At 41.1% G+C, this 12,524-nt stretch overlaps 1 protein-coding gene across 2 annotated transcripts in view; it reads left to right on the top strand.

Annotated features, from left to right (window-relative positions):
• The window catches only part of adam17 (ADAM metallopeptidase domain 17), a 35,850-nt gene extending 24,691 nt beyond the window's left edge, over window positions 1-11,159 (top strand). For both annotated transcript variants that reach the window (XM_008117626.3, XM_008117620.3), the window contains exons 13-19: window positions 513-616; window positions 1,251-1,385; window positions 3,679-3,809; window positions 4,844-4,922; window positions 6,036-6,124; window positions 7,028-7,084; window positions 9,338-11,159. In XM_008117626.3, coding sequence (XP_008115833.1) covers window positions 513-616; window positions 1,251-1,385; window positions 3,679-3,809; window positions 4,844-4,922; window positions 6,036-6,124; window positions 7,028-7,084; window positions 9,338-9,697 — 955 coding nt within the window. In that variant the 3' untranslated portion in view covers window positions 9,698-11,159. The remainder of the gene's footprint in view (window positions 1-512; window positions 617-1,250; window positions 1,386-3,678; window positions 3,810-4,843; window positions 4,923-6,035; window positions 6,125-7,027; window positions 7,085-9,337) is intronic.
• The last annotated feature ends 1,365 nt before the right edge of the window (window positions 11,160-12,524 follow it).

The following is a 12,524-nucleotide window of genomic DNA, read 5'->3' as shown; positions in this document are numbered from 1 at the left end:
AAGCAGTTCGAAAACATGCAAATGTGAGTAGATCAATAGGTAATCTGGCGAGAAGGTAACGATGCTCCATGCAGTCATGCCGGCCATATGACCTTGGAGGTGTCTACGGACAATGCCGGCTCTTTGGCTTTGAAATGGAGATGAGTCCCAACCCCCAGAGTCGGACACGACTGGACTTAACGTCAGGGGAAACCTTTACTTCTAATACCCCTTCAGATTTATCAGTGTTATAGCTGACATATATTTGATTTTCTGTGTGTATAGGGCATCTATATCTCCACTTTTCTTTCTGTACTTGCTATGAGTTTATAAACTTTAATTTCGAGATTTAGAGGTGCCTATTATTATTCCTTCAGATTTATCAGTGTTATAGTTGACATATGTTTGATTTTCTGTGTGTAGGGGGCATCTCTGTCCACACTTTTCTTTCTTTACTTGCTATGAGTTTTTAAACTTTAATTTCGAGATTTAGAGGTGCCTTATTCTTTTCCCCTTCTTTTAACATCTTTCAGTGATAGGAACAGTCCCTGTTGTAAGGGCTGCCAGTTTGAAACTGCACAGAAGAAGTGCCAGGAAGCCATTAATGCTACCTGTAAAGGAGAATCCTACTGTACAGGTGTGTCATTGCTGGTTTTATTTATGCATCCCATGTCTCTTTTTAAATGTAAATGCTTCCCAATTTTCATCACCTTCCTCTGTCGTGGCAGCATAGTGGGTCCTGAGCAGAAGCAAAGCAAAGGGAAAGTAAGATGTGCTGGTAGTGTGTGTATGTAAAACCAGCCTTTCTCCCATAGTATTGTCCATGCTGCTCTTTCTTTAGCTTTTTCCCACCCCTGCTGCCCCTCTTAGCATTTGTAGTAGGAAGCTTTCAGACTTCAGAATTTTTTTCCATTTTCTTATCTGCTCGTTGTTTCACATGTGTTGTTTTAATATAGTCTTTTAAATTAATTTTTATTGAAGATAACATATTTACCAACATACAAATGAACATAAATATATACAGAAAAAATATTAAAACAATACCCCTGCACAGAAACAAAACGAGAAAAATGTTTTTCTCAATATATAAAATTAAACTACACCAACTAACAAAATTTTATCTAAAACAATAGTCCTAACTACTACAACTTCATATATCCCCACACTATAGACACATACTACATGTACAATGACAAAAACTAAACTATAAGCCTATAAACTCTCTGCCCGTTGATTTTAACCTCTCAGTTTTCTATTCTGTCTGTTCCTAGGAAATAGCAGTGACTGTCCTCTTCCGGGGAATGCTCCTGATGACACCATCTGTGTGGATTTGGGCATGTGCAAAGATGGGGAATGCGTACCCTTCTGTGAGAGGGCAAAAAACTTGCGTTCATGTGCCTGTAATGGTGAGGAGTTCATGCTTTCTTGGAATTTCTTTGAAAACATTATCTCCTCAAATTTTGAATGAGTGCTGTTTGCTTGTTTTCTCCTCAGCCCATGATCAAATCACTGAAAACATTCTGCTAATCAAAGATAGTCAAATTGAACAAAACATCCTTAACCAAGTTTCAAATCTGTTCTTCCTCTTCTAGATTCGGATAGATAGGGACAGAAGGTGGCATTGCCATGTGCCATTTAGAAAACAATGGTAGCCAAGCTGGTCATAAGAGAAGTTCAAAACTTCTTGTTAGTATCATACTTTATTAGGCAACCTCAAACGTCACAAAGAATGTGTGCACACCTCTTATACCCTTGGAGTTGGCTGAGTAAAGGCATTTCTTTTACGTAGATTTTATGGGTTTTCTTAATAATAAGTCTTGAATTTTTTTTTTAATACTTAAGACCCATGGAGTATGTTACCATTCTAGGCAAACCCATTATGATTTTCTTTTAGGAAGCTAAGTATTGATATAGTTTTCCCAGCATGTTCCTTTCCTCATAGTGTATTACCTTTTCTTGCTTAGGCAACTCTCATAGAAGTGCCTTTGAGCCTTTAGGCAAAGTACAGGCCACAAATGGTTTCCCAGAGACAATTTTGTGGTCCCTGGGACTTCCCAAAATGTCATCTGGTGCAGGGCTTCTTAAATGTTTCCATTTGGGACCCCGAAAACCCTTTTTATGACCCCAAATATAGAAATATATAAAATAGGCATAAAATTCAAACATTTACCGATAACAAATCAACATTTGCAAATCTTACTAAACAGGCTCATTTTCCTTTTTTATGAAGTACAGCTGAGTCCTGTGTAAACAGTGCGCAATAGAGTTGTGTAAATGTCTAAATAAAAAATAATAATAAATACTTTCTTATAGACTTCCTTCTCTCCCTGAGGGGACTCAGAGCTGCTAGGTGACATTCAGAAAACTTTTTGGGACTATAATATTGAGCTAAGGGGATCCTGGGTGCTCTAGTGAGTATAGTGGCATTTTTGCCATGTTTTGAGATTCTCCATGGCCATTTTTGATCCAGGAAAGACTTTAAAAAAAACAACCAGAAGTGAGTTCTGGTTGTTTCCTGTTTTGAAAATCTAAAAGCATAGCCAAAGTGCTAGAGAGCATTTGAGAGCAAATGACTTTTTTTGGCTTGGTGGGGCACTGCCAAGGTCTCTGAGGGGTCTAATGCGACCCCTACCATCCTGCAGCTGCCCACCCCTGCTTTGAAAATGGTATTATAGCTGATTGCTGCTAAGTCCATCAAAATGCAAGTATGTTTCTTAAATCATGAAAGCAGATTTAAATTTTGTTCCTAGAATAGAATAGCTTTATTGTCATTGTACGTTGCACAATGAAATTAAATGCTTTCCCCGGCACACATCACAAAAACTACACACCCATCCCTCCATACTCGAACCACCACCATGTAGCCCCCAATGCCACATCAGTGTGAAACCATGGAGTTCAGTATAGTTACAGCTCAAGGATAAAAGCTATCTCCCAATCTTTTTGTCCTTGTCTTTGTCACCTTGTACTGTCTGCCAGATGGCAATAATTCAAAAGAAGAATATGCTGGGTGAGATGGATCCGTAATAATTTTCTGAGCTTTCTTAAGGCTGTGGGATTTATAAAATTCTTCCAAAGAGGGAAGAGGACAACCAATTATTCTCTGTACAGTAGTGGTGACCCTTTGGTTTTTGTTTGTTTATTTTTTTTATGGAGGGCCGCATCTTACCTAGCTATGTGTGGGTTCAAAGGCAGAGTAGGCACAACCACGCTTGTGATGGTGGCAGGACTGAGAGGGGGGCCTCCTCAACAGATCTTAGAGCCCGTGTTGGTTCATAGGGGGATATGCGGTCACAAAGATAGGCCTTTAGAGCTTTGTAGGCAATAACCTACACTTTGAATTGGAACAATCCAGTTTCGCACATGTCTTCTTAGGAGTAAGCCTAAGTGCAACAGTTTTCAGGTCTGTAAAGCATAGCTCAGTTGTGCACATATCATTCGCTTAAATCCCCAGCTCTTTAAAAAATGTAAACAGTGGAGTATTTGAAGCTTGGATACCCCAACTCTATTTCTTGTGATTCCTGACTGGAGATGATAGTGGGATTGGCCTGGTGCTGAAGAAACACTGGACAGAGAATTAGCACTGGAGGGAAAAAGGGGGCAGAATGAGGAGCCCTTTTTATTCATGTTCTTTGTGTTACATGAATAGAAACAAATGCAGCAATAACCATCCTAGCTGGCTTGCTTCCTTCCTTTTAGAAACGGATGATTCCTGCAAGGTCTGCTGTCGAGATGAATATGGAAGATGTAGCCCTTACCTTGATGATGACCAGAATTTCCTATACTTGAGGAAAGGAAAGCCCTGCACTGTAGGGTTTTGTGACAGTAATGTGAGTATGTATGCATGATTGGGGCATGCTGCTCAGTCTCCCCAATATAGTGTACCCTTTTCTGTCAGAGTATTATCATCAAGCCCTAGATATTGTTGCTTCCCCTCCCTGATTCTGACTCCAAATCCCATTGGATCACATCCTATAATAATTTGATGTTTGTGTTGGTGGTGGTTGTGGGATCAAACATTTAGTTGCCATAGTTAGGTTTCTACTGTCTATTGTTTCTACTGTCTATCTTGTTGTATGTGTATTTTCTAACTCTTTTTGCTACTTGTTTTGTTTTCATCTTGTTCTGTATATATTGGCTTAGTTTGGTCCTCATTGTGTGTAGCAGTGGTGGAACATAGCCTTTTGCACATCACATTATATGTACTTTCGATCCCTAAAGAATATACCTTACTGTCATACTTCTTGCTGCAGTGAGGGGTATTAACTAAGATCTTAAGGAGTTTTTTCTTGTCCCCTTGATGCAACTTGATGTGTAATCACTCTTATCATTTGGCTATAATCGTTGTCTTTGTTACCTGCTTTCAAGGCATCTCCAACTTTCGACAACTGTGGTGAGATTTATTCAGAGGAGGTTCCCCATTGCCTTCCTCCTTTAGGTTTCAGTAGCTGAGCAAGGATTCAAGCCTATGTCCTTGAGTCCTAGTACAAAACGCCAAAAAAAAACCCAAAAAAAACCACACACACACATTCCACCACCACACTATAGTGCTCTATACTGTAAAGAAGGTGCTCTTCTAAGAAAGCTCTGTATTCCTCTGCCTGGCCAGCCATGATCTAATTATGCTTTCCCCCTTAAATGGCTTTTTAATAAATGAACAGTCAGTACAAATCTACCAAAAAGAAATATTGGGGTCTGAGTCTTGATTGATGTTAAATAATCCTCCAGTTTTGGTAATCAAATTCCATTGTCTGTTGCAATTAAAAGAGCTTCTCTATCATGCTGCCCTACAAAACATTTCCTTTTATAGCATTGTTGATATTTACATTAAGTGCTTTTTCTTAGCCAACACTCTATCTTTCAGGGCAAATGTGAAAAACGTGTGCAAGATGTGATTGAACGACTTTGGGATTTCATTGATCAACTTAGTATCAATACATTTGGTAAGCCATACTTCCTCAGGAAACTGAAATGCACAATTGCTGTATAGTTCAAATCTGTGGTTTAAAATCAAAAGTCTTCATAAATGGATTAGCTGTTGCTTATTAGATGTTTCTAGTATTCCACCTGGTTCTTTGCTCAGATCAAAAGACTGGACTAGTGTTGCAATTAGGAAATGCAGTAGAGTTCTGGTTATCAGACATAAAGGGGCAGGCCTAATGACAGATAACCAGAATTGTTGGATAATAGGGAGGCCCTATTATCCAAGCCTCTCCCCAATCGCTGTGAGGGAGGAAGCCAGGGGCTTGGTGAGGAGGAGAGAGACAGTTCCCTCACCAAACCCCCTTCGCTGCGACAGGCCCTTACCGGAGGGAAGAGTTTCTTCCGTTTGGCAAAGGTCTGGCTTAGGGAAACCCGGAGCGTATTCCTAAACAGTAACACGCTCTGGGTTTCTCCAAAGGCCCGGGCCCTTACCTTCCATGGCTGCCTCTGCCGCTGCATCTGCCTCCCCCTCTTCCGCCACCTCCTTCTTCACATCCTCCTGGGGCAGCCCCAGGAAGAAGGGGAGAAAAGTTCTCCTCCCTCTCCCTCTCGAGCTCTCTCCAGCTCAGCAGTGCTCCCTTCCTTGGTCTGCCCCAGGAGGATGCGAAGGGGGAGGCAGACGCAGTGGCAGACGCAGCAATGAGCGCAGCGGCGGAGAGAATACAACGTGCCGCCAAGCCCCTGGCAGCACGTCGGATAATACGGAGTGTCGGGTAAGTGGAAGTCGGATAACCGGAACTCTACTGTACCACATTTCATATTTAATTAAAAATAATTCAAATGCAATTATAGCACATTGAGCTGAAAAGGGGAAAGCCATCTTGGAAATTGGGACAATTAACTTTGGTTAAGTCACAAAAATCTTACAGAACCTTTCAATGAACTTAATAAAAATTTGATATATATAATGCCCGTCACCCACAATATAGATTATGTAGATATTTGTTCCTGAGATGACACGTTGTTTTAATATACACTTCGAATCAAGCTTTTTAGAATTGTGTTGTTAGCTAAAAGATGTTTTGTTTGTCTTTGATGTTATTAGAAATGGGTGTCTCTTCTCCCTTGTACAGGAAAATTCTTAGCAGACAACATTGTAGGATCTGTGCTTGTATTCTCCTTACTATTTTGGATTCCTCTAAGTATCCTTGTGCACTGTGTGGTAAGTTTACATTTAACACCAATTAAACATATGGTACACCTTCAAGTTTACATTTACATGTATTTGATCAGAAATTCAAAATAGTGTTGAACGCATTAAACCATTCAGCTGGAAAACAATGTTGAATGTCATTTGCTACTTGGTTCTCTGTTTATTTGAGATTGCCCCTCTCTGTCCTACCTCAGATCTGGGCAATTTGGGTTTCTGGAACTTTGCTGGCTTTCAAATAACATCTTTACCGCTTCCTGGATGAGACATTTAAAGAGGATTTCTTATAACCCTATTGAAAACAAAGGCTAAGACCATGTTTGCTGTCTGTATAAAAGCTCTAGTGGTAGACCTAACATGAATCATATAACATCAATCCAGATCACTCCAGTGGCCAAAAGGTAGTGGAGGCAGCAGTGTCATCCAAATGCAGTCAAACTTGTGGCAATGTGCTGCCTGCCCTTTAATTCCTCAGCAGTTAAATGAGGAACCACTTGTGTTTATCTCCTTATATTTCTTGATGCAAGAGTGCAACAGTGGATTATCTTAATATAGTGCCCCAAAAGGATTCCAGAAAAGTCTGTGATACTTTTTGGAAGCAAAGAGCCATGTGTATGTATGCTTCATGAATTGATGAAGAACTGGGTAGTCTTGAAGTTGATTTAGCCGAACTGCATTGTTTATTTGTGTGAAGAACTACTTGTGTGAACAGCTTGCAGAATCTGATGATTTCCATCTGATGATTTCTGATGGGGTCTTATACAAGTGCTGTTGCCTTATTCTCACAGTACTTCTCACAAGCTGTTCTCCATTTGGGTAAGAAGTATGTTTCCTAAAAAGTGGTGGAGCAGTATATGTGCATTATGCAGCAAGCTCCTTCAACAACTGACTTATTATTATTCCTTTTTTAAATAGGACCAGAAGCTGGATAGACAGTACGAAGAGAACAACAAAAATTTGTTTGGTCCCAGTGTAAGTTGTTGTGCATGCAGAAGGATGTTTTCAGTATTTGTTTAGAATACATACTCCAAAAAAGCATTGTAAATGCTTCTAAATACAGACAGTCCCCAAGTTACAAATAAGAGGTTCTGTAGATTTGTTCTTAAGTTGAATTTGTATGTACGTTGGAACAAGTACATTTTTAAGTGTAACTCCAGCCAAATCTATGTATACATTAGCTTTGGATAGCATTGGAAAGGGTTAACCCTGTGGTGCTTGTTTTTCTGCCTGTGCCCCTGTTCAGAAAAACTCACCTCATTTTTTTGTCCCTGTGACACTTGGATTTTGAGAAAAATGGCTTGTTATTGAAACAAGGATTGGTGAGAAAACTTGAGAGGAGACACCTTTTCCTCATAATAACTCTTTCAGGAGTGAATTTCTCTCCCAAGGGGTAGATTTCTCTCACTTCCTGTTGTCTCACCCCAGTTCTTAACTAGGAGTCGTATGTAAGTTGGATGTTTGTAACTCAGGGACTGCCTGTATGGAAAAGTTGGTCTGATGTTTTACATGAAGAAGCTTTCTGTAAATTAATATGTCTTGAATTTAATATTTTGTCTTATAAACCAAGCTCAACCCTTTGAGGAAGTGTGTTCTATTCTCTAAATTAATTGAGTAATTTGCTTAAGTCCTGTTTTTCTGTCATTGTTTTTGAATCCTAGCATCCTAAAACCTACTGACTTCAATCCTTAAAATCACAAAAGGTTTATTTACAAAAATAATAACTACATTTCTTAATACAGTAGAGTCTCGCCTATCTTACATAAACGGGCTGACAGAATGTTGGATAAGCGAAAATGTCAAATACAGTAGAGTCTCACTTATCCAACACTCGCTTATCCAACGTTCTGGATTATCCAAGCCATTTTTGTAGTCAATGTTTTCAATATATTGTGATTTTTGGGAGCTAAATTCATAAATACAGTAATTACTATGTAGCATTGCTGCATATTGAACTACTTTTTCTGTCAAATTTGTTGTATAACATGATGTTTTGGTGCTTAATTTGTAAAATCATAACCTAATCTGATGTTTAATAGGCTTCTCCTTCATCTCTCCTTATTATCAAACATATTCGCTTATCCAACGTTTTGCCGGCCCGTTTACGTTGGATAAGTGAGACTCTACTGTAATAAGGAGGGATTAAGGAAATCTCTCACTCCATTCCCTCCCTCCCTTCCTCCCTCCCTCCCTTTCTCTTTCTCTCTCTCTCTCTCTCTCTCTCTCTCATTCTCTTTCTCGTGGACTCTGGAGGCAAGTAAATGCTGAAGGGGTGGAGGGGATGTTGGACGTGGAGTGGAGGGAAGAGCCTAGCCTTCCTCCACAGCCAAAGGGCTCTCTCACTGCATGTGTCTTTCTCTCTGCATCGTTGGCTTTGCAGCAGGCGCTCGAGGAGGTCTGAGAAGAGAAGGGTAGGAGGGATTGTGCCGTCCCTGAGCTGCGCTTCCTCCGCACCTCGTCCTCCTAGTGGGCACCCACCAGGAGAGAAAAGGCTGCGCCAGCTGCGTCTTATCTTTCCCGGCTGGCACTTGGAGAAGCCTGCTGTGTGTTGCTGCCTCGAGAAACAGCTGTTTCTCAGCAACGCACAGCAAACCTCTCCATGTGCCACGTGCCCACCGGGAGGGACAAGACACAGCCGGAGTGCCAAATAATACGGAGTGACAGATAACCGGAAGTCGGTTAACCGGGATTCTACTGTAATAAAGAACTGGGTATGAGCTACACTAACCCCATCTCTTTTAGGGTTCAAAAGAGAGGTAAAAATCTAAACACACATCTCTCCTGACACACAAGCAGAGAGTGATCTCAGTACCCACAGCACACATCTCTAGATGTAAAAATACAAAGTCAAAAACAAATGGCATGCACCTTCAAAATAGCCATCCCAGATAACCAATCAGAGTGAGAGCAGAAACAGAAAAGAGAAGAAATGCATTCCAACTGCCATTCAGGAGTTGGGGGAAGGGATTTCCCTCAGCCTATTCTGAGCTAACTAACTACTCCTCATTGAGGACTGCAGACTTGGGCAGTGTGGGGTTGAATTCCAACAGTAGAAAGAGAGAGAGGCAAACAAAGAGGACACTCTGGGTGGGGCCCTTACTTGCCAGCTAACTAAGCTGTCTATCTCCTTGTTGAGGACTATAAACTTGTGCAGGATGTGGTTGAGTTTTAGCAATTTTTAGTCACCTTTTATTCTTGCCTAACTGGTAGCTGCTTGTGCCCTTGCAGAATGCGGAGATGTTGAGCAGCATGGACTCGGCCTCTATTCGCATCATCAAGCCCAACCCGGCCATGCCCTCTACCAGTCGGCACCAGCCCCTGCAGCCCCTTGTCCCAGCCGCTGTCCTCCCCGTGCCCCCGAAACTGGATCACCAGAGGATGTACACAATCCAAGAAGATCCAAGTACCGACTCTCATATCGGGGAGGAGGAGGAGGGTCCTTTTGAGAAAGACCCCTTCCCGAACAACAGCACCACGGCCAAGTCCTTTGAGGATCTGACGGACCACCCTATCACCCGGAGCGAGAAAGCGTCGTCTTTCAAGCTGCAGCGCCAACATCGAGTGGACAGCAAGGAAACAGAGTGCTAGCCCTCGCTGCCCATTGAGCCCTTGACTCTGATGTGCACAATCACGTTCAGCCAATTGACCCCATGCCATTTCAGTAGAAAGATCATTTATATGTATGTATGTTTGTGTGTTTGTATATATGTATGTGTATACGGAAATGACAAACGGGGAAGTGACTTACTGCAGATGCTGGCCATGTGTATGATCTTCCTTGGTTTCCATATCAATGATGCCTAAAAACATATCCAAGTCAAGTCTCAAATTCACTGAACCCTTTGGAACATAATTCTATAGTTTGGATAAGCATAAATCTACCTGTTTATAATGTGCCTTGGGCAGCACTGCTAAGACAGTGTTTTCCTTTATTTGATAAAAATCCAAAAAAGGTGAACCATTCTTGTATTTGAGCGTTCTGAATTTAGAGTGTACAGTTAAAGCAATCAGTATTTTCTTTTTTTAAGTGATGGACATTTTGATATAATGGAAACTTAACAAAGGTAGTGGGATTTGAGCTAAATCTAAAGAGAGCAATAAATTACTTAAAATATGCATCTCAGGGCTGGAATGTTTTTTGTTGTCCTTTGAAGTAAGGCTTTTTCATCACACAGTGTTTACCCACAATCCAGTGGATACCTGAGCAACCCGAAATTTCATATATTTTTTTAGCAAGTCTTAGGTATGCCATACCACTCCACTGGCATTTCGTAATAAGTGAAAAAAAATATTTTATTTTCACTTCTTCAGCTTTGCTGAAAAATAGTATTATTCCAGCAGTTAAGCAAACACCTAACTTCTCAAACATGAGAGGTAAAAGTGTGATGTTCATCATGGCTTTCATAATGTAAATCTAAACATATCAAACTTTGTAAATTTTTCATTTGAAAGAATATAGATGTGAATTGTACAGCGTGTATGCTTGTTTGCAATAATGATTGTTTCAGTGAAGAATAACACAGGAATTCTGCTTGTTGGGTTATATATATTTTAAGCAGTGAGACGGTTCTGATTGATTTTTAGGGACCTAAAAGCAGTAACTTTCTACTGTATACGTTTCTTTCTACCCTTTGCTTTTATGTGGTGGGGGGAATGATCTGACATGGGACACATCTGTTCTCTAGATTGGTTCCAAAGATTATTGAAATGGGCCACAACAGTGTCAAAAGGGTGGCTTTACTTCTGTTTCAGTAGCCACTTCATTACATAATCATGTCTTACATTACATTTGATTAGCATTAAGTAATGTTTATAGCCTTCTGATGAAACATCCCCTCTTATTACAAAAAACCTTTCATATCTATTGGAGATCAACCAAACCTGTGACAAATGTGCATTTTTTATGGATACTTGTTACATGAATACTTGAATCTGTGCCTTCTTGCTATTTGTACCTATAGATTGGTAATGTTTAGATTTCATACCTATCAGTAAACTTTGTGCAGAGTGGTAGCACTCACTGCAATATATTAAAATGTTTTTATACGTATTTGTACAAGTGTGTCCTTTGACAGCTCCCTAAGATTTTCTGAGTGGGAATTTGCAGCCACTGCTTAGAGAAAGTTGGTCTCAGCCACACTAGTGTTCATAGAGATCTCATTTAAAGGGATATAGTCAGCCCTCTGTACCTGCATATTTAACCAACCATAGATCTGATTGCCACCCTTAGCTTGCTCTTCGATGTCCATGTTTTGTGGCTAAGGAAGAGTCAGAAACATGGTAGCATGGTTCATATCACTTCTGCCTGCTTTGCAGCACCCACTGTCAGCAGAACTGTTGCTCAGGCCTTACAACGCACAATCCGCCTCGTGCCTGGTGTGACTGCCATGTTATTTCTATTTCAATATAGCACTTCAACATCTATAAGTTTTGACATTTGTGGGGTGGGGGCGGATGGGTACAACTAATCTCACATGGATACATGCTAGATGGAATGTAGTTTCCTGCTGTACTTGTAATAAGCCAGCAAGATAGTGCTTTGAGTGTTTCATCAGAGAAGAGTTTAAAAATCCTATCTATTCATCTTACTAAGTTGTGAAAAGGGATGGAGGAAAACTAATTTTAAGACTGGTTAGCATCTTGAATTACACAGCTGATATATTTGAATTAGTGTTCATCACCATCATCATGGGAGAACCCTCGTGGCTGAGTATGATCTTTTTCCAGAGGGGGAGTCTTGGCAATGGATTTGTAAGTGGCTGCAGAAACCTATTCTGATCCGCATGGTCTTTCACAAGGACATAGGTTTCCAGATGGAAGATGTCCCTGACTAGGGCTTGCTTGAGGCACCTCCTTCTTGGCACGTATCTCTTTCACCCTCTATTTGTGCCTCTTCAAAGTCCATAGCACTCTTGGTAACACCTGACCTACATTCAGGATGTTCAAGGGTCAAGGCTTCCGAGTTTGTTATTTGTATCACATTTTTAAGGTTAATGTTGATGCTAACATAGTACAACGCTTGGCAGCCAGGTTTTTAACCGGAGCAAATTGCAGGGCGCGTTCCACTCCCGTTTAAGGAACTCCATTGGCTGCCGTTTATTTTCCGAGCCCAATTCAAGGTGCAGGTCATTACCTACAAAGCCCTAAACGATTTGGGACCCACCTACCTTCGTGACCGCATTTCCCCCTATGAACCTGCACGATCTCTTCGCTCGTCAGGGGAGGCCCTCCTCTCGCTCCCACCACCATCACAGTCGCGGTTGGTGGGGATGAGGGAGAGGGCCTTCTCCGTCGTGGCCCCCCGGCTCTGGAACTCGCTCCCCAGGGAGATTAGGCAGGCCCACACCCTTCTCTCCTTCCGGAAGAACCTAAAAACATGGTTCTTCCAGCAGGCCTTTGAAAATTGATCTAGTAA

The sequence above is a fragment of the Anolis carolinensis genome, chromosome 1, assembly GCF_035594765.1.
Source record: "Anolis carolinensis isolate JA03-04 chromosome 1, rAnoCar3.1.pri, whole genome shotgun sequence".
Classification (NCBI taxonomy): domain Eukaryota; kingdom Metazoa; phylum Chordata; class Lepidosauria; order Squamata; family Dactyloidae; genus Anolis; species Anolis carolinensis.
The sequence above is the reverse complement of the archived record's forward strand: the minus strand, read 5'-3'. Positions and strand labels throughout refer to the sequence as shown.